The sequence below is a fragment of the Cydia fagiglandana genome, chromosome 17 (assembly GCF_963556715.1).
Source record: "Cydia fagiglandana chromosome 17, ilCydFagi1.1, whole genome shotgun sequence".
NCBI lineage: Eukaryota > Metazoa > Arthropoda > Insecta > Lepidoptera > Tortricidae > Cydia > Cydia fagiglandana.
In genome coordinates, this window is record NC_085948.1 from 14,949,009 (window position 1) to 14,971,408 (window position 22,400).

General features: G+C 37.1%; 1 protein-coding gene across 1 annotated transcript in view; it reads left to right on the forward strand.

Annotated features, from left to right (window-relative positions):
- Positions 1-22,400, forward strand: part of LOC134672595 (neuropeptide CCHamide-1 receptor-like) — a 269,080-nt gene that overhangs the window by 166,976 nt on the left and 79,704 nt on the right. Inside the window, exon 3 of the mRNA XM_063530546.1 lies at positions 8,507-8,733. Coding sequence (XP_063386616.1) covers positions 8,507-8,733 — 227 coding nt within the window. The remainder of the gene's footprint in view (positions 1-8,506; positions 8,734-22,400) is intronic.

Below are 22,400 nucleotides of genomic sequence, written 5' to 3' on the forward strand. Positions count from 1 at the left end.
TCACCTTCATTAAATCTGTATTAAAAGTTATCTCCGAACCAAATGGAGACACATTTGGTTCCGAAACATAAATAATTTATAGAAGCAGCCAAAATCAACCCCGAATTTAATTTTAAGGCTGCAATTACAATAACCAACGATCATATTTATGTCAAGCCATATACTACCTTCCCTTTAAAAGGGTGTATGTATTTTAATAAAGCACATAGTTTTAGACCTTTAATTTTATAAAAACAGCAAAATTTCTGACCCTTTTTCCGTATCACTAGAACTGTACCAGATTTAATTAAGAGTTGGGTCCCTGCCAATGCTGAGAATGGGATCCAATTTTTTCATTTATAATTGAGCTAAATTAAAAAAGTTGTGGAGGTCGTTGTGGATGCAGGAATTAAAATGAAGGACTGGTGGTTTCCATAGAAAAGGTAGCGCTGTAGTCATCCTATACCGGGTGTGGCCTGTAATACGAGCAAAAAATTAAACTGTAGGCTGTACTCCTCATACTGACCAACATTTGTTCAGCGACTTTTAAAAATAACTTGTGGTTTGATTTTTAATACACTTTAAAGTTTATTCTAAGACGCAATGTATTGCGAATTTTGTTATCTTTAAGGCGTAACAAGTCAGCAACGTCAATCACAATGATATGGCATGGCTATGGCGTCCATTGAAGAAAATATTTATTTTGTATGAAAAATAGGAACTCTAAATACTTCATATTTTTTTAAAGTTGTTGAACAAAAGTGTCACCGTTTAAGGAGTACAATCTATGTTTTAATTATTTGCTCATGTTACAGGCCACACCCGGTATAAACACAACTCAGAACGCAGAAGCACAGAATACTTAGAGCATTTAGTAACTGGAGACGCCTTGGCTGTCATTTTCTATACAAAACAGTCTTCTGATCTTTGCGGTGGAAGGGACGTCAAATCTGGGATGTTTGTTTGCTATTTCTACATGATTTGTACGTAACGTACAAATAGCCATGTCAGTCCATACAAAAGTTTGCACAATCGTGCAAAGTTTTCGGCAGAGGGGTTAGCTCTTAAAGGCGACTCCGGTTATTAAATGCTCTAAGACAGAATAGAATAGTTGACAAGTGACTGGCAACTGACTAACAAGGTATGTTCCAGAGCAAATAAAAAAAGATGAACTGCCAATTTTTACGAAGGTTTTCCTAGGCTCAATAGGTACAGTTGTCAAAGTTTGTTTTGTTACACTTTTTTTTTAATACGCAGGTTTAGTAAGAAAAGAGTATACAGTCAATCATATTATTGTGTATTATAAGAGGCATTTGCATACCTTAACTTTAGAAGCGGGGTAGTTTAAAAAAAATTGCATATATGTCTAAATTAATTGAGCTATGTAATTGAATTATATCCTTTAAGCAGTAAAGATGTTATCTGTTTAGAATTTTTTGTTGCTATTGCATTTCATTTTGCACAAGTCGGTTTGGTTTAACAAAAGATAACAATGCCATTCATCGTCAGGTACGACGCGATTCGGGAAATTAATTAGAGATTCACTAGAGATGAAATAGTAAAGATATGTGACGTTCCACTGCAAAAGGTACCTTATTTTATTTATTTATTTAGAAATTTTATTCAGGCAACAAAGCCCATTTTACAAATACCTTACAGACTAATAACATACATATATATTTTATAAACTTAAAAACTAAACACTATTTATTCGACAAAACGGCGTGGCTCCGTTTATGGCGGCTGGCGCTTACGCTATTACCTTTTGCCGTGGAACGTAACATATCTTTACTATTTCATATCTAGTGAATCTCTAATTCATTTCCGTAATTGCGCCGGTAGTCTCTCAAGTGAATACCGACATTTTAAAACCATCTGACTATACATAGTTGCAAAGTTTGAACACAGCCTGCAGCCACCGGACTGCGTGCAAACGTTTGAAACAACGTGAGATCCTCTTCCGCGTGCTGTGCACGTGCTTAAGCACGTAACTTCGATTTCTCAGTAATATTTCATAGCGTTCACGTGCTAACCGTTGCAGTCACGTTTAGCAACCGTTTTCAATGCAGTCACGTTAATTCAATAACCGTTGTGTCGTCGAAAAACTGAACCACTACCACCAGTTTTGACATTGACAAATACGCTCGCGTTTTTTAAGTAACTTACTTTCTATGCATCTCGCTCGTACTCGCATATTAGTGCAAGCGTGTTGTATAGAAAGTAATTTACGTAGACGCGAGTGTATCTGTCTGATGGCACGTGGGCGTAGGTCGGAGGATATTGAGGGAGTCGGAGACAAACCAGCGTGTGCTTCTTATGGTGTATATTCGGAAAGTGATATGAGTACATCGCAAATTAACTAGCCTAAAATAATTAAATCTAATTACAGCGCCACCTATGCACTTTGTAGGGAACTAAGTAGGTACGTTATATAGATCATTAAGCCATCTAGTGATTCTAGACTTCGATAAAGTACGTAAGAGGTGAGATAGATGGCGCTGTTAAATATACAATTTAACACTGTCAATGTTAAAACTGGTGGTAGCCGTACTGTTGTTGATATTTTGCGACTACGTTACAAAATAAACAGTCACATTGACAGTCAATAAGATAACTTTGGGGTTGTGCACAAATCACGCGAGGTGTTTTCGGCTACTTTTTGACCCTCCCCTTCCCCTTGGTAATATTAGGTGAGGTTTTTGGAACCCCCCCCCCCCCCCACCTTCATCCCCCACATAACCACACGTGTATTTAAAAAAAATCTCTCCGGCCGGTCTAGTCCACGCGCTCCAAAGTTTAGTTTTGATTTATTATTCCGGACGAAGTCGCGGGCAACAGCTAGTTACAATATATTCTACTAGTTAGCGACCCATTCCCGCTCGTGCTTCAGATAATAATACTTGACCTAGGTATAAATCAGGCACTTGATTCAGACCCAATTACGTCTGTACCTGAAAAAGTCTGAAAGTGGTCATGCAATCAGCAGTGACCTTTTGTTCTTCACTGATTTCTTTGTTATCTCCAATTAGGACATAGAGTGCAAAAAATAAATTTACGCATAATTTGAAATAAAATTCAAGATAAAATTTATTTAAAAATTGTATTAAGTATCAGTGGCGGCGCGTCCATAAAAGCCGATTCCCACCGTCTTGCCTGTTTTTGGACGTTTGAACAGAGTTGTAAGGGAAATAGGTAGGCCAAATTAGCCCCGGCTTGCTTATGGATATGTTTGACGCGCCGCCACTGGTAAGTATTATTACAAAGATACCTATTTACCTAGGCATCACCTCCTAAGAACTAAATTCGGATATACTGCTTAGTGCCACTTTCACCATCCCACTAATCCGGGGTTAGTCATAGTCATTTATATATAATATTTTTAAATATTACATATTAAGCGATTAAACAGTTAACCCAGTGTTAAATTGTACTGCCGGCCTAGCCAAGTTTACAATCGCTATCGCTTCGACAACGAAAAGCATTATGTCTCTTTATCACCAGTGGCGGATTTGTCCTAAGGCACAGTAGGCCCGGGCCTAGGGCGGCAAGACATTTAGGGGCGGCAAATTGTGACAAAATATTCGCTGATGGTAACAAGAAATAACTCAGAATGTAGTAAATATTATGGGTGCCTTGAAAGGGGCGGCTACAGGGCCTGGGGCCTAGGGCGGCAAAGACTGCAAATCCGCCACTGTTTGTCACTCTTCCATTTTAGCGCGACAGTGACAGTTGCGTTTCGATCGCTACGGAGCGCAAGCGATTGGCATGTTGGCTACGCGGCCTGGTAAGCGTGGTAACTGCAGGCTTAATATATACGAGTATTAGATATAAAAATATATGTAGTAAGTATAATATATCTTTAGTTACCTTTTGTATTCAAATTCCATCATATTACTTCGAATCCCAAGTGTCTTACTGGAATCATAGACCAGTCTCTACATTCTCTATAGTACTCGAGAAATATTGGAAAATCTCTCATATTACAATGGTCGTCTGGAGAGGCCATCGACCGGGTCCGACTGCTTAAGGATGACTCACACTAGACAAAACCGGGCCCGTGCCGAGGCGTCCTACATGTCACGTGATCGGTGATCACGAGGTGCTTTATAAACGAAACTTTAAAACGAAGCGCAGAAAGATCCGGCCCGGCCCCGGTCTGGTCTAGCGTGAGTCATCCTTCATTCCAAAACCGTAACTATATGCATGAGGGGTAAGCAGATACGAAAAATACTTGTTAAATGTGTGTGCATCAACAAACTTGTTCAGAAAATGTGACTATATAAAATTCAGTCACATTTTAACTGGGAATATTCAATTCAATTTATGAGGAGGGCACGGACCTGGGGCCAATATTTTATTTGTGGGTTTTTTACTTTTTAGGTACTTTTAGTTAATTAGTTAAATTCTTTTTTGTCTATATTAATTTGCTTATATTTATATTTAAGTTTAGTTTTTAATTAGTTTTATGTTTAGATTATGTAGTGTATTTTTAACGGTTTGCCTAATAAATTAGTTAGTTATTCATTTATTTCATTCAATACTATTTGAGATTCTATTTCAAGGTCCATAAAAATATTAGTATATTTAGAGGTTCATAAAATTTATGAGTTACAGCTACAAGTAAGTATACATATATCTGCTGAAAAAAAGGAAAAAAAATGTCTTATTGTCTATCTATGTATAATGAGTGTAATTTCAGTGAAATCAACAGTGAATTTAATAGAGTTAGACGAAGAAAAGTCTGCAGCGATTTTGATAGCCCACGTGGTGCAAGTGTTACTTTAAACGTCAAACTTCTATGAAATGATGACGTACTTATAAGTAACACTTGCACTGCATGGGCTATCAATATCGCTGCAGACTTTTCTTGGTGCAACTCTTATTTCATTCAAATCAATACAAAAACAATAACTTTTTAATAGTGACGTGTCACTTCTGCTCTGACACATGAAATATATAGAAAACTAAACTTACGAGTAATTACTTAGTTATTTAATTTATTACCAATGCCAACGCCAACGAGAAGCCATACCAATATCAACGCTATTAATAAACCAGCGTTGATATTCGTATGGCTTCTCTATAGTTATAATAACTTAGTGCTTAAAAATAGTCCTCTAGGTTTCTAAGCTCCAGGGTTATCATTTATGCTAAACCCGACCGCTACGTCAATGTCACCGGATCCTAATGTGATTAATCAGACGCTCAATTACTATAATTAGTCCCAATAAAGGGGATTCTCGCTGAAATCCCACAGAAATCTTGAACAAAACAACGGCTGTAGTTAACCAAAACCTTGCATCAATCTATTATTTTTTAAATTTTGATTTGAGCGACATGGAATTCAAATCACTTACATTTTTGCTTTATGTATGTCTATATTATAGGGTAGGTATCTATATACCTATATACAAAGAAGTTTCCAAAAGACAGAAAATATATAATATTTTTTTGGTTCTCACGCAGCTTGACAGCGTCAAATATTGTAATGCCGCGCAAGATATTTGACATTTAGAATTTCATGCTAACGAACTTTTAGTGACCAATCAGAACTATAACTTGTACACTACTACAGTATAACTTGAAAAAGGCATAACTGTCATTGATACGCTTCAGATAAGGGTCGGTCATGTCAGGACATATTTCATGCTAAAAGGGAGGGTTGCGTCAGGGGGAGGAGATGGGACACTAGTCTGCGTAAAGCACCATACCCAAAGGTAGCATACTGCATTCATTGAATATAATAAATAATATAATAATTCAGCCTATATACGTCCCACTGCATGCGCGAGAGGGCTTGGGCTATAGTCCCCACACTAGCCCAATGCGGATTGGGGACTTCACATACACCTTTGAATTTCTTCAGTAGAATGTATGCAGGTTTCCTCACGATATTTTCCTTCACCGAAAAGCTAGTGGTAAATATCATATGATATTTCGTACATAAGTTCCGAGAAACTCATTGGTACGAGCCAGGATTTGAACTCGCGACCTCCGGATTGAAAGTCGGGCGTCATATCCGCTCGGCCACCACCGCTTCTCATCACCGCGTCAGCATTCATTGAATGCTGGCTATAATTTGTTTTTTAAAAAACACAATGTGACCGAATCAGCATACCGACGCATTTACGGTGCGTTCTTCGCAAATCCCTTTTCTACGTTATCGCGTGGGACAACCACAGGGTCGAGGATGAATCCTGTGCAATGAGTGCACTTCTGACTAATTAATTTATCCTACAGCGGCATCTAAATTAGTCCCCGACTCAACGACATAATTTTCTCTCTCGTGTGTGTGGGTTTCAATCTGCATATTGTTCGAGAAATTATTTGCGTATGTACCTACACGCTAGTAAAAAAGATATTAATTAAAAAAAATTAAAAAAATATATTATAGGACATTCTTACACAGATTGACTAAGTCCGAAGCCCAATGAGGCTTGTGGGTACTCAGGCAACTATATAATATATAAATACTTAAATAGGTACGAAGAAAAGATCCACGACTTAGAAACAAATAAATATGGATTGTTTTACTTGAAATTAATTTAGACGTAGTTACTTAATACATGTTTTGATCTCACAAATAAATGCCCTTACTGGGATTCGAACCCAGGACCATCGGCTTCACAGGCAGGGTCACCCACTAGACCGGACCGGTCGTCAAATATAATATGTCATAATAGGTAATACGTACGTACAAAAGTACCCTTTGTAATATGGATTTTAGATAGATTTTAGATAATTTTATGTATATTTAGCACCATCTACCAGAACGTGAACTCTTCAGAATGATTAATTTCGAAACATAGTAGATACCTAGTACAATAGGGTATTTGACTAGTAGTCATATAAGTTTATTTTTTCAAACTGTCAAAACGATTTTGCTACTAAGGCCCACTTGCACCATTCCATTAACCCGGGGTTAACCGGTTAAACCTGGAGTTATCATGGTTACCAGTACAATTTGACACTGGGTTGACGGTTAAACCGCTTAACCCCGGGTTAGTGGGATAGTGCAAGTGAGCCTAAGGGGTTTTTATGAAAGATTGGCATGTGACGTCACAATTAAATTATCTCTTATATTTACTCTTTATATTTTTTCGGGTTTTAAATATAAATTGTGTCTAAAAATAACTGCTGTCTACGTTCCTCAATTGATCTTCTGGTGCTTTATTTCATGCATGGTGTAAAATAATTTATTTTAAATACAGTCAAATATCATATACACGCGGCAATTAAATCTGTCTCTGACAATTGAGAGTAACCAACCAAGTAAACATCAGGTATTTTTTTAAGGAAGGTTAATAATAAAATACAAATTGAGACCTTTATTTTAGTACGCGCATCGTTAGAGCATAGTTAATGTTAACCCGTGTCAGCTGTCAAAGCTAATTAGTAACACGGCATGGCAAAGGTCGGCCGTCGGCCGTTTCTGTCTCGCTGACGCAGCTCATTCGGCTTCCAATTAACTTAAGTACTCATTTGTTTTTGGAAATCCATTTGAATCTTGTGTCTGGACTCAATTTGTTGTGGTTGTTTTAGTTTTTAGGGTTCCGTACCCAAAGGGTAAAACGGGACCCTATTACTAAGACTTCGCTGTCCGTCCGTCCGTCCGTCCGTCCGTCTGTCACCAGGCTGTATCTCACGAACCGTGATAGTTAGACAGTTGAAATTTTCACAGATGATGTATTTCTGTTGCCGCTGTAACAACAAATACTAAAAACAAAATAAAATAAAGATTTAAATGGGGCTCCCATACAAAAAACGTGATTTTTGACCGAAGTTAAGCAACGTCGGGCGGGGTCAGTACTTGGATGGGTGACCGTTTTTTTTTGCATTTTTTCCGTTTTTTTTTTTTTGCATTTTGGTACGGAACCCTTCGTGCGCGAGTCCGACTCGCACTTGCCCGGTTTTTGAGTATTTTATTTTAGCGTGTCCGTATACTATTATTTTAAAATAAATATTCTAACGAGTACGATGATAGTCAAATGAATATCATTCCATATCTTATTAAAAAGTTGCAAATAAATTCAATTTTATGCCAAATATTTCTTACAGCATGCGTACCTACTACTGTAACATAGCAAACACTGATATAATACAAAAAAAATATATAGGTATTGCATATGAAGAAAAAAATACATACATAGTATACATAAGTACTTTATTTAACGGAGTCGGCGTCAGCGGTTAATATCTGGCTTTAACAGTTTTAAATTATAAGGTATTACTTAACGCCGTACATTTATTATAGATTTACTTCTACCATCGTATATGTACAATCAGCGGCAGAAGTTGCTAAGCGGGCCAGTTGTTCAAAATGATCTTGACGCGACTTTATTGTTAAAAGAATAAGACCGTGTCAAGTTAATTTTGAACACCTCTCCCGCTTAGCAACTTCTGCTGCTAACTGTACATATAATTTGTCTGATGGTTCATAATGCATGTAGATATTATTTAAAAGACCAAATTTTATGATATGATGACTAAGACTCCCTAATTTTAAAACTAAATTTCTTCTTTACAGGTACATCCTCTCCCTAGCCCTTGCCGATCTCCTCGTTATCATAACCTGCGTGCCATTTACATCGATCGTGTACACGGTGGAATCCTGGCCGTGGGGCGTGACGGTGTGCCGCGTGTCGGAGGCGGCGAAAGATGTCAGCATCGGCGTGTCCGTGTTCACGCTGACGGCGTTGTCGGCGGACCGGTATTTCGCGATCGTGGACCCGCTCAGGAAGCTGCATGCCACGGGTGAGTAAAGTTTTTACAAATAGTAGTACAAACAAAAGAGCAATAAATAATCAAATCACACCAAAACAATGAAAACGATGACCTTTCGTACTGAACGCTATAGTATCACGATTTAAAACTAAGCAAAATACCTAGTTACTAGCACAGTTATCTAGTCAATATCATAATTATGTATGTTACGCTCATTGACAAAAAAAACCTTCCAATGAATCTGTTGTGAAATATCAACAGACAACAGATATCAAATATGATTGGTACGTTGCCATATAGAAAACTTAGAAAGAAGCCTTAAACTTCTTGAAAGTTACTATAACCAGTATAACTATATCCTGCATCGCATTGACGAGTCATCTGTAAACGATGGAGTAGTATAGGGTAGGGTGTGACCGCGTGTCGGAGGCGGCGAAGGATGTCAGCATCGGCGTGTCCGTGTTCACGCTGACGGCGTTGTCAGCGGACCGGTATTTCGCGATCGTGGACCCTCTCAGGAAGCTGCATGCCATAGGTGAGTCTATATAGATAGAATGACTGAAGCAACGGAAACGATTTAAGTAGGTAAGACTTAGAAAGCAAAAAAGTCTGTGCACCAAAAGTGGCCTATAATGTCAATAAACTAATTGTAAACAAGTGGCCCCACTTTGAGGGTTAATAATTATTATTGTGTGATGTATGAAATACTTAGGTACGCCGCGAGTTCACTTCGCCCTAGGCAGGTTTTTATGAAATCATAAAAACTTACTCCCAAGTCCCAACATCAGATCGTAGATCTTCTAAAGCGAGGAGCATGACTGTATTTATGTACAGTCCCCACCAGATATATCGGAGTGGTCGATGTGCTCAAAAATATCTGAACACGCACTCTAACGCGTTGAGAATAAAGGCGTGTTTAGATATTTGTGAGCGCCTTGGCCGCTCCAAAATATCTGATGGCGACTGTACACCTACCCCATAACATAAGTTATCTTCACTGGCAGGCTATCCATTTGGCAATGTCATGAACGCAATGTGATTTTTATGCAAAAAGCTAAAAGCTACCAAATTATTTACCAAGAATAGCTTCAGAGCGAGCCAACATCTCGTAATTTAAGTCAATCACATTATCTGTGACACTTTGACTTTTATCCATTTTGGTTCGTCCCTGACCAAATTGAATCTGGAAGGAATAGGAACCCTCCACTTAGGCATCTACTTTATATACTTACTTTATATATGTGGAGTTATGACGATTGCTAAAGATTGAGCTTTTAGTTAAATTATTTTGACCAGAAATTTTACCTTGAATATATTATTATGTATTCATAATTCCTCGAACTCGAAATAAATACAATGTTCATTCGTTCAAAACCACAAAGCCTCGTTGTTTTTAATATAGATACACAAGATTCGATTTAGTGGCCGTCTTAAAACTAGCAAAGTATCCTCAAAATTTCCTACAAGCCTCTCATTTTACGGTACTTTTTATACAGATCCAGAAGTATAATACTTGGCTCGCAAGTTTCCTTTGAACAGAAACAGGTATCTAAATATAGACTACTTTTTCAGACAGAATTTTTAAGTTCCTTTATGTCTGCACGTTGTCTAATAAACTTTATCATCATTATTTTAGCTCTTTTAATTATCCGCTCGGAAACACGGCGTTTATCTAAAGATCCTATTACTTGGTTTTAAGAAATACTGTCTGTAGGTACTTTGTACTCTAGGCTTTCCAGAAAGCTGAACCACTTTTTAAGATTATGAGATTTGCAGATTAAAAGCTTTTCCTAAACGGATTCTGCGGATGTACGCTTGAGCTAATTTTAATCTTGAGTAGAATAATTCGGACCTAGATTTTGTAATATACAAGCATTATTTAGCTCAAGATTTTATACGTGGCCTAGGAACTAAAATCTGGTTCAATTATGGAACTTGGCAGTAAATAATTGGATTTATTTTTTAGGGTTGGACCTTGGCTTACTTTTTTGTGCGTGAAATTTTGGAAAAATATTTTCGCGCTACTGATATTTCAGATATGAGTATATATCAGTTGCATTCTCGGATTTCAGCCCAAGTTTGCCGTTTTTGAGAACTATAAAATATACCTAACGGTATTAAATTAAATACCTACATTTAAATTACCTATCAGCCTGACTGCATCAAAATATCGGGAGCTCAAAAACAATACAAAAGGTAATCACTGTCCATATCCCGGTCGATATAATTAAGTCTATTAAAACTATTAACCGTGAATAATTTAAAACTCTTATATGACATCTTTTTCAGTTTATAATATCAATACCGTTCAGTTGTTTTTTTCTCTTCTCGTAGCCTGTATTTTAAAAGCCTGATTGATACAATATTTATTAAAAAGCAAAAGCGAATCAATAAGCCGTGGTTTTTTGCATCATTGCATTCCACAGCGTACGTATTGCACGACATAAAAACTTTGTATTAGTTTTAGTATAATATATTTTCAAAAGAATAAAATCTGATATTTCGGGTGATATACCGGGTGGAATAGAACGAAGGACTTTTACGCAAACGGGGAATTGTTTAGGCTACTTACTTTATTTTTTACTTATTAGTTACTTTTTTTTAAATTATGACATTTAATTCAGGCAACAAGGCCCATATTACAAATTCCTTAGAGACTAACATGCATAGGTATTTTATAAACTTAAAACTAAACACTATTTAGTCGACAAAACGGCACTACACACGGATTAGTCACTATTATAGATATTAATATATTTCTAACCGTTTTAGATAGAGTTTGTTAAACATTCGTGCAAAAATCTGTATGCATGACTTATGTTTCAACCCTAGCAAGTATAATTAATATAATTATCCTATTGAATGACATGACATGTAATTGTGTTAATTTAAAATGTAAACAACTTTGTGGGGTTGTCACTGATATAAATATATTTCATTTTACTTTTTAATCTAGCTTTATGATATATCTCGATTGTAGACCACTTAGATAACACTATCCTTTCAGCTCAGTCCTTAGAAATGTTCCATCCTGTATAACAACATACATGTATTGTGTATACCTAATACCTGTTTATAAGTTTTATTTATTACATGAAACTGCCAACTTGTGGATTATGTGTGAATGTGAATTATTCATTTATTACTTATACTTTCTGTATTAGAGGAACTTCCATGGCCCATCGAGTTGGATGTGTTGACAATATTGACATATGTCAATACCTTCTGTTTGCTGATTGGATGGCCCATTTAATTTCCTTTCATCCAAAATTAATTGTTTCTAGGCTATTACTTCAAGAGACCAAGGACGGGTATGTGCCTAAAGTGTTCACAGTATACGAGTACTATACAGGTTTCGAATAAAAGTGTACCTACCAATGTTCAAACTATACCACAGAATAAATAATAGTACTAGGTACAGAAGACTCATTCTCACAAAACGCGTCTGTTACGATCAGGACAGATATGGTCGCTAGGTGGCGACAGCGCCACGCGCGGCTTAAGGTGACAGTCCATTTCCAACGACAGCTGCATTACTGTACATTTTACTATGGAAATTGACAATGACAGCGACGCATTCAGTACCGGTAGTGCAGCTGCGGTTAGAAATGGAATGTTACCATTGCGGCTAGCCACCAAAATTGGTGTGGGACGGATTTACTTGTAGCTACATGTTGCAAAGCGACGAAATGGAGTAAGCCACGCCTAACTAGACTCTATAAGTTCGTTTTTCTTAGCATTAGAAAGAAGGTAAGCGATCTTGACATGTATTTTTATTAAAAATCATCATTGAAAAATAAGTTACAGCAAATATTATTTATAAGTATGTTAGATTTATAAATTTTGTTATTGACGACCGGTCTGGCCTAGTGGGTAGTGACCCTGCCTATGAAGCCGATGGTCCCGGGTTCGAATCCTGAAAAGGGCATTTATTTGTATGATGATACAGATATTTGTTCCTGAGTCATGGTTCTTTTCTATTTATTTAAGTATTTATATATTATATATATCGTTGTCTGAGTACCCACAACACAAGCTTTCTTGAGCTTACCGCGGGGCTTAGCAAATTAGTGTAAAAATGTCCTATAATATTTATTTAATATTTATCTTATAATTTAAGTATAATTCTAACATAACTAATATAAACTAATTTTTAAAGCGTTTCTACATATTAAAGACACGTCAAGATTGTTTACCTTCTATCTAATGCTAAAAAAACGATTATTTGTTTTGCTATTCCTACAAGCTCTTTGACTTTCAAAAACACTGTATCGGTATCGGCACTATACTGTATGTAAATACGCAACACCTGGAAATTCAGATTCTTTCACCTTCAGATTTAAAAGTTCTAGTTCCAACTTACTTTTACAAAAGCCGCTCTATGTATACAGGACGGCTAAGCTTTTTTGTGTTGAACTTTCTTTGGTAAGTACATTATTTTCTCTCTCTTAAAACCCCCTTTTAAACTTCGGCGTAAAAGTACCATTCCATTTCCAACCCCAGCAGCTGCAATACTGCTCTGACATTACTGCAGCGGCCTGAAAGCGTCTGTGTTAAAATTGTTTTAAAATCTACTTGTCAGGTTTACTTTATTTTTGACGTCTTAGTGTACAGTCACCGGCAATAATATGTTACTCTTCGAAGGCCGCAAAAATATCTGACACGATCTTATTTGTAGAGCTATAAGAACGTGTCACATATTTTTGCGGCCTTCGAAGAGTAACATATTAATGCAGGTGACTGTACCCCTAGTGTAAATTTCATTCGATAGCGTGACGTGACGTACGCGTTTGCGTTAAGTTTCATTTTGTATGAGACTGAGTTTCCAAAACATCCCGCTTGGCGCGCTGTTAAAAATCCCATACAAATTGAAACTTAACGCAAACGCGTATTACGTCCGTCACACTATCGATTGAAATATATTAGACTAAGCGTTCTAGGGGTTAGGCGAACTACTTTTGCTTGACAACGGGTAGGTTGTGGACGCTTATATTACAATTCACGTCAAAGTTACCTACAGGCAATCTATTCAATTCTTACAGTTTGAAATAGGTCTTCTAAGACAGCTAGGCAGAACGTCGTTTACAATATGAAAATATCTTGTACGAGTATATTGAAAGTGGAAACATTGTAAAGCCAACATGAATGTACGACAAAAATATACTCTATTATTGAAGCGGTAAAATGAAGTGTAGGTAAACATTTCCTGTATATTGAAATTGTAGACAGCATAGATAGAACGTTCCATTGACGTGTTATATCTAAGGACTGGCGTTATGGGCACTAAAAATGGTACTAGTTCAGCGGTGTCACTCACGAATTCGAGCTAATCGTGCAGCGTAACGCAACTAGTTGCGACCAATCGCGCGCGTGATGCAAACTCATCAACCAATCGCGTGCGTGATACGAACTCATCAACCAATCGCGTTGTAGTAATGTCACACCGCTGTACTGGTCGCATTCTTACTCGTATTGCCTGTAAGGCCAGTCCTGAGATATATAATAAATAATAAATAAATATAATAGGACATTCTTACACAGATTGACTAAGTCCCACAGTAAGCTCAAGAAGGCTTGTGTTGTGGTTGTGGGTACTCAGACAACGATATATTTATATACATAAATATATAGAAAACAACCATGACTCAGGAACAAGTATCTGTGTTATCACCCAAATAAAAGCCTTTACTGAGAACCCAGGACCATCGGCTTCACAGGCAGGGTCACTACCCACTAGGCCAGACCGGTCGTCCAAATCTATACGTCAATGGAATGTTCTAGTTTCGCTATGTGACGACAGGAGCACTCTAGCATAATGCACAGAGTACATTCAAGTGTTGGCTGTCGTTGCTTATCATTGTGACGTTTAGATTGGGCTCTTATCTGCCTATACGGGGTGTTATATCGAAATGAGAAAATTGTGAAAATTCTGAGTCTATGTGAGTAGCTGCATTTAATCTTAGGAACTACGAGAGCAGTTCTGGAAAGAGTAAACTACGGTACCTAGCTAAGATCCCTACTTAAAGTTTCATAATTATGTAATCGCAATATGTATTCGCACCTAAGAAATACAAGATTAAATTAATATTCGTAATATTCGTGGCTATTCGTTCGCATTTTTCATGGATGCGCTGCGAGATGTCAATAATTCAAATATATGTCAAACTGAGTTCAGAAAGACTAAAATATACCTACCGTTAGAAATAGACTAGGCTGCGCAGCAATGTAGGATGCTATATGATGCAGAAAACGGGCGACGAATATTAAATCAAATCTTAAAACTCTTTAATAATAGTTAATTTGCTAACCAAGGGCTGAAAGGCACTCATTTCTGCCGAGGTAGTTTATGGGACGGGGAGTCAAATATCAGAATGGAAATTGTATAATAAATCCATTTATACCCACAATTGCTTATAGTAAAAAAATTGTAAGTGGAAACTAAAATGCTCTGGTGAAGAAACTTATCATTTTCTGCGCTGTAGTCCGGGGGCCGAATGGCACAGGCACCTACCGCGATAGCAGAAGACGCTGGTTCGATTCCAGCCTGGGGCACTGAAGGCCTTGGTCACTTTTTCTTAGTATATGACATTGATTTCAGTTTAAGAACAAGACATATGTATTAGCACAAAAAATAACATTAAACTGACCAACAGAACATATTAAATATTTGTGCTAAAAGGTCCTCACTCAGCATCTTGTCAGATTAGGGGTTTGTTAAATTTTTGCAAACTGTACAAATTAAAAGCTAATCCAGTTCAGCCGGCGTATTATGGATGGCTTTATCCATCTTTATCCACGTGATAAAATAACTGACACTTTTTAATACCGTGGGATAGAAAGTGACGGACACCGTTTTATCACGCTGTCACGTAGGCAAGAACGACCATCATATCCGTACAGTAGAGCTAAGATGGTCGGCTCTTTATCATTTGTCACCATGCCTGTCACGTTCTAACAAATTTGTAAGTGCGAAAGTGACGCACGGCATGGCAGGTGATAAAAGTGCGACCAAGATACCACTACAGTTCGCGCAGAAATGCTATCGCAACTGGTACTTATGTAGCAAGAATGTTGCTCCAGATGCTACGCTATGCAATGTTTGATTTGGAAATTTCGAGCTTGTAATTTAATCAGCAGCTGCCAATATTCGCGATTCAAATGTGCTCTGAATGCGATTGGGACTGCATATGTGGCGCAATTGCATCGAATATCGGGATGAAATAATCTGAGGGCCTACTGCGAACCACGTTGGACATATTGCCTCGCTGTCGCACTTGTAAATTCGTACGTAGGTAAGTGTGACAGGAAGGCAACACGTCGAACGTGGATCTCGGTAGGCCCTCTGGCCGATGTTTCGAATAGCTCACATAAGTGACGGTTTACTGGTTGATGTTTCGAGCGTTAACTAGAATGTAATAGAGAGCACTCCGCATGAGACCCGAATTCACATATCAAGAATGACGTTTAAGCGCGCGGTTGTTTCATGAATACAGCGTTGAACGCATGCTGCGTTTAACGGAATGCGTTTACCGCTGCCTTTACCGCGTGAAACAATGTATTTATTTATTTATTTAAACTTTATTGCACGAAAGAAAAACTAATCGTACAAAAGGCGCACTTAATGCCAAAAGCATTCTCTACCAGTCAACCTTAAGGCAAAGCAGAGAGATTGTGGGCAATGTAAACTTGTAAAGTATCATTCTATGGAACTTGCTAACTATGTAAACAAACCGCCATGTTGAAATTGTCTCTGAATGATGAATTTACTAACTTTTGTTTAAATAGTTAGCAAGTTCCATAGAATGAAACTTTAGTGTCATTAGATTGATGTAAAACGGGTGTGCGGCAAACGCATTCCGTTTATCGCATAAAACATGAAAAGTTAAACTCGAACTATATATATATTGGGCCCGATTTGGGTTGTGAAATATACATCTATACATCTTTTAGACATCACCAAGATACGATAACGATAATGTTTAAGATCTAACCTGTCAAATTTGACATTTGCGTTATTCTGGAGATACTCTTGAACGATTTCCACAGGATATGATATAGAGATCTAGTTCACATCTAATAGATATCTTACTCTATCTAACGTAAAAGTGACATTGGTTGGCCGAATTGCTCTGCAAAAGAGAACTAGTTGATATCTAAACAATAACGTATCTAGAATGGATCTAGTACGTGTCGTCTCTTGTGAATATCTTGAAGTTCGAATACAGCAGATTGTAGTTATACAATTTTCGGTTATATATAGATAAATATCGTCTCTGTAAATGTAAGTAGATAATAGAAGCCCTCAAGAGCCGTAATTTTCCTCCTAGTTCCCATGGGCGCCCCGTATTTTCCGCCGATGGGAGGATCGGCAATACTTTATTGTTATAAAAGTTGGGACGGGACCATAGACCTAGTATTACATAGATGAGATATACGCGTGCCTCCGTGAGGGACAAAACATACGCAAGGCGACAATATTAAAAACACGTTTTAACATTCCTGACAGCATACCAAAAACATCATTCATTCATTCATTCATTCATTCATTCAAAGCCCACTGTTTCCCACTGTGTGCACACTGCTGTGGTGTGTGAAGATACCAAAAACAATCTACAGTAATTCAGTCGGGTTATTTGTTGCCCACCATAAACCATACTAAATTTTTGGTGGGGAACAAACAAAAAGTGAGACTATGCCAAGGACAAGCAATAATACCGCTTTCTCTGCTAATCCTACTGAAATTTCCATAAGTGCATCTCGTTCAGTCGTTTGGCCGCTCCCCCGTGTCATCTCTATATTATTGTACCTCTATGAACGGGACACAGGGACACATTTTTTGGCTAGAACCACTACCACCAGTTTTGACATTGACAGATACGCTCGCGTCTAAGTAACTTACTTTCTGTGCATCTCGCTCGTACTCGCATATTAGTGCAAGCGAGATGTATAGAAAGTAATTTACGTAGACGCGAGCGTATCTGTCAATGTCAAAACTGGTGGTAGCTGTACAGGACTTGATATGGATTCGATATTCCATTAAAATAATTCGATTACTTTTTACAAGATTTTATTTAATTTGCCTTCTTAGTATAAAATAAATAAAAATAAAACAAATGTATTAAAGGACAATATACTCATTTTCAAATCTTTAAAGTAAAATTTGACCCGCTTCCCGATTTCCGATTGAGCTGAAATTTTGCACACATATGTAAATTGGATGACAATGCAATATTATCATGGCTATGGAGTGTAGAAGTCATCTCTACCTTCCATAATCATGGCATTCAGCTGATCTAGTAATGGAGACAGGAGGTGGCTATGGGAACTCTGTGATTTAACAACCATGTGTTTGGGGTTGTTAGAATTGTCTTGATGAGTATTAGTTGCCTGGCGAAATAAAAGTACAGTCAACGATAAAAGCCAAAAATGAAATTATTGGCAAAAACTTATACTATTAGGGCTAATGTGTATTGTTAAGTTGCAATGTGTAATGTTAACATTAATATTATATATTTTTATCATCGTTACTCAAGGCTATTACTTAGGTGTTATGACTGTCTTGGTACCTAATTAGGTAAGTTATTATATTTCTATGTTTGTCGACATATGATGTTGCCGAGAAAGACTTAAGGTGACAGTCCATTTCCAACGAGAGCAGCACTACCATTCATTTTACTATGGAAATTGACAATAACACCGACGCGTTCGTACGGTGCAGCTGCGGTCAGAAATGGAATGTTACCCTTATGTTACGTACTTACTTAAAACATACTACATAATTATTACTTAGCTTTTTCCTAAAAATTTACAGAAATTGTATCCAAAAATTAAGTGCCGTCAGCAAACATTGATACTGGCACCCTGCCTAAGGACGTTATAGCGCAGTTTGAGAAAAAGTAATTTAATATTTCTGTTGTTTTCTGTAAAGTATGTCAAATATCGGACATTATTCATTACAAACTGAAATAAATGTCTTATACTAAGAAAAAGTGACCAAGGCCTCCAGTGCCCCAGGCCGGAATCGAACCAGCGTCCTCTGCTATCGCGGCAGGTGCCTGTGCCATTCGGCCACCGGGCCACAGCGGCATAGGTAAAATTTTCTAAAAATAATAATTAGTTCTAATATTTTTAATAAGTTCACTACATTTAAAATTGAAAGAAATACTTATAATTATGAGTAAATGTGCAGCTAGCAGCATATTGCCTGACTAAAGACGATATTTAAGAGCATATTTGAGAAAAAGCAATTTAGTATTTCTGTCTGCCACGCTAGGCATTACTCATTACATTACATCCTGCAAAATTATTACTATAAAGGTAATATTCCATTTCTGACCGCAGCTGCACTACTAGTACGAGCGCGTCGGTGTTAAGGTGACAGTTCATTTCCAACGACATCTGCATTACTGTTCATTTTACTATGGAAATTGACAATAACAGCGACGCGTTCAGTACTAGTAGTGCAGCTGCGGTTAGAAATGGAATGTTACCATTATTGTCAATTTCCATAGTAAAATGAATGGTAGTGCTGCTGTCGTTGGAAGTCCCTATACTGCTGCAGTCGACTGCATTACTACTACAACGTCAAAATGTCAATTTATATTGAGATTTTACGTTTCCTGTAGTAATGTTGCGCTGCAATATTGCAGCAGTCGACTGCCGCTAATGTCAAAATCGATGTTGCTGCCCGGAATTTCGACATTTGCGACAGCAATACTGCTGCAGACTCAATCCGAATGTCACCTTAAGTTAGACGCCAGAGGCTGCCAAGCAGCAATTTATTTTCCTGCTCCACTCTAAGGGATCATAATTCCCTCACTCTAATGGATGAAAGACAAATGTGACTTACGAAATTAAGGGCATTTCTGTAACTAAGAGCGACGGATACCATTCCCTTCGTTTTTCACGCGATTACACTCCTAATTAGTAATAGATTATGACCTAAAATGGCGTACATTTGTCAGAATTTGGGTCAACCTAGCTCCGAACACAAAAGTTCGCAAATTGTTAGCATCTTTCTCTGCCAATCTAATTGGGCTTTAATTGGAGTAAAAGAGAAAGATGCCTCCAATTTGCGATCTTCGGTGTTCGCGGTAAACGTTTTGCCTGATTAGTCTGTGCGAGATCCTGTAATCGGTAAAAAATAAAGATATACATTTTTTGTCGTTTTCAATTTTCAATAAAGAAGGAAGTTTGAGACAATTTTGCTAATTAACAATTGCCTAACTTGTTGAAAAAATAACTAAGATAAATTTCTACAAGTATTACATGTGTTGACATGTTTTAAATATACCGTTTTTTTTAAATTTTTCAATGAATATTTAATACCTTTAAAATTATATTTAATGTTACATAATCATTTTTTACGCCGCGCGCGTTTCTCGAAAATTAGGCGCGGAGGGCTGTGTTCAGCGTTGAATAAAAAGTATAAATAATGGAGATACAGTTCTGCAAGTATGGAATGTTGTTATATTAGCGAAGTCCTATGCCGTGATTAGTCTGTTCAAAGACAGGGACACAAAGACACTTTCGACTCGAACATGGAGTAAGATTACCGTATGCGTGGCAGAGGGGGTAGCGCGACTATGCTCAGTCTGGCGAGCCTAACTCACAGACAAAACATCCTGTCTGTGAGTTAGGCTTAGAATTAAATTTAAAATGTACTTAAAAAATTTTGGATGCCATACCACATTATTTTCATTACTGTCTATAAAGTAAATTAATTTTATAAATAATTTGAAAAGCTCAAATTGCAGAAGTACAGGGGTCTCGGCCCGAGTATATTTTTATGTCATTTGGGGTTGAGACCCTTGGCCCACGGGGTCCTAATGCTGTACAACTTTTTAAGGAGCTTTCAAAAAGGCTTATACACTTCACTGGTGACCGAAGAGCTGGCAGGTTTCTCGCTCAACGTATTAGCTTAGCGATACAGCGGGGATGCCAGCGTTCTCGGCACCATGCCAAAGGGGCCCAATTTCTAGGACATATTTTAATCTAATTTTATTTTATTTAGTATTAGTTTTTAGTTTTATTTTATAGATAAGTTAGTCTATTTTTATTTTTAATATTTGTATCTAATTCTTTGTAAATGAACTGTATCTGTTTTCTCAACTGAATTCGTGATCAATCTATGGCTAGCGTGCTTATTTAGAATAGAACCAGCCATTTTAGAATATTATTAAGTTTGTTTCATTACTTCGGTAAACTTAATAACTTAATAAACTTAATTTTCGTGTAGTTTACCTCACCTCGTACAAATCTCCTAATTCAAAGTTCAAACAATCTAAGTTATGATTGGTATCTGATTAGCGAATTAATTGAATGCCAATAGCATTATCTATTTCCGAAGATGAAATTAGCAGATTTCAAACCGCCTTTGTTATGAAGCAATTTTATTATGAATAGTGAATAGATCATTCATTATTATTATCAGCGTTAAATTAAGTTTGGATTCGTCATACTAACGGAATACATAAATAAGAAAGATAGCTATAGAAGATACAAATCTGAATTATATTTTCGGCCGGATTCGAACAATGCCTTTTATAAGCATCTCACTGCGGTACGATAACGAACTGTCAGTGTCAAAAGTTATTTTTTTCAACTAAATGATAATATTTTGGCTATTTTCTTAACTAACTTCAAACCTCTGTATTTTAAAATTATAAATAAATATAATTATTTTCAAGATGAGCTCTTTCATATTCATCTTTCATTTGATATATAACACGATATAGTTTGATAAATTAAATTTTTTTAACTTTTTCATTTATCCCCCAAAAGTGTTCATTTGTTTACGTAAAATGTCCATCTTTGGGTCACAAAATTTGGTCTAGTCTAGTAGTTTTCGAGAAAATAGGCCGTGACAAACGGACAGACATACAGACGCACGAGTGATCCTATAAAGGTTCCGTTTTTAACTTTTTTTAGGTACGGAACCCCTAAAACGTGGCGACAAAATCAATATTAGCAGCATTGCTTCATTTTCACACAATCCATGAGCTTCCAAACTCAACCATTCCTGTTTGAGTTGGAATTTAGTTCCAAAATGGCGCGTGGGACGGGAGCGTGTTGACTCGGCAAACATACCTAGTTCTGTGATTGAAACATCGTCATGGAAATGGGAATTTTTAGATTCATTCCTAAAACTTCATTTCAGTGTGGCGCAATACGTACCTTTATTTTGTTTTGCATCTCTAACTACAATGCCTTATGCCTTTTTTTATTTCCCTACGAACCCGGCAAATTCGCATGGTACCTACCTAACATTTTTCTCAGTGTGGCAGTTTTTTATGATAAAGGAAGCAAACGATTAAGCAGACGATTCGCAACACCAAGTACGTAACCGGCCTTCAAGATTACGCTCTTGAAATTTTCAAGGTTGTATCGGTCCGGAAATACTTACCGCTTCATTGTATAGTTTATCTTAGTTTACCATACAAAAGTCAGATAACATCGGAAATATTAAAAGAATATTATCACAATAATTGTAATTTTACGCCCTGATATCGACGGTCTATTTTATTTACTGCCTTTTCCCTCCAGTTGTCTATACCAAAACAAACGAATGTCAATAGCGGAATCGAAGCTCACTTGACTATAATCAATCTTCTACCGCAAACACAAACGTATCTGCGGTATACATTCCAAAAGCTTAAGGAACGCCCTCAAGTGAAACGCTCCAGCCAGTCAGTACC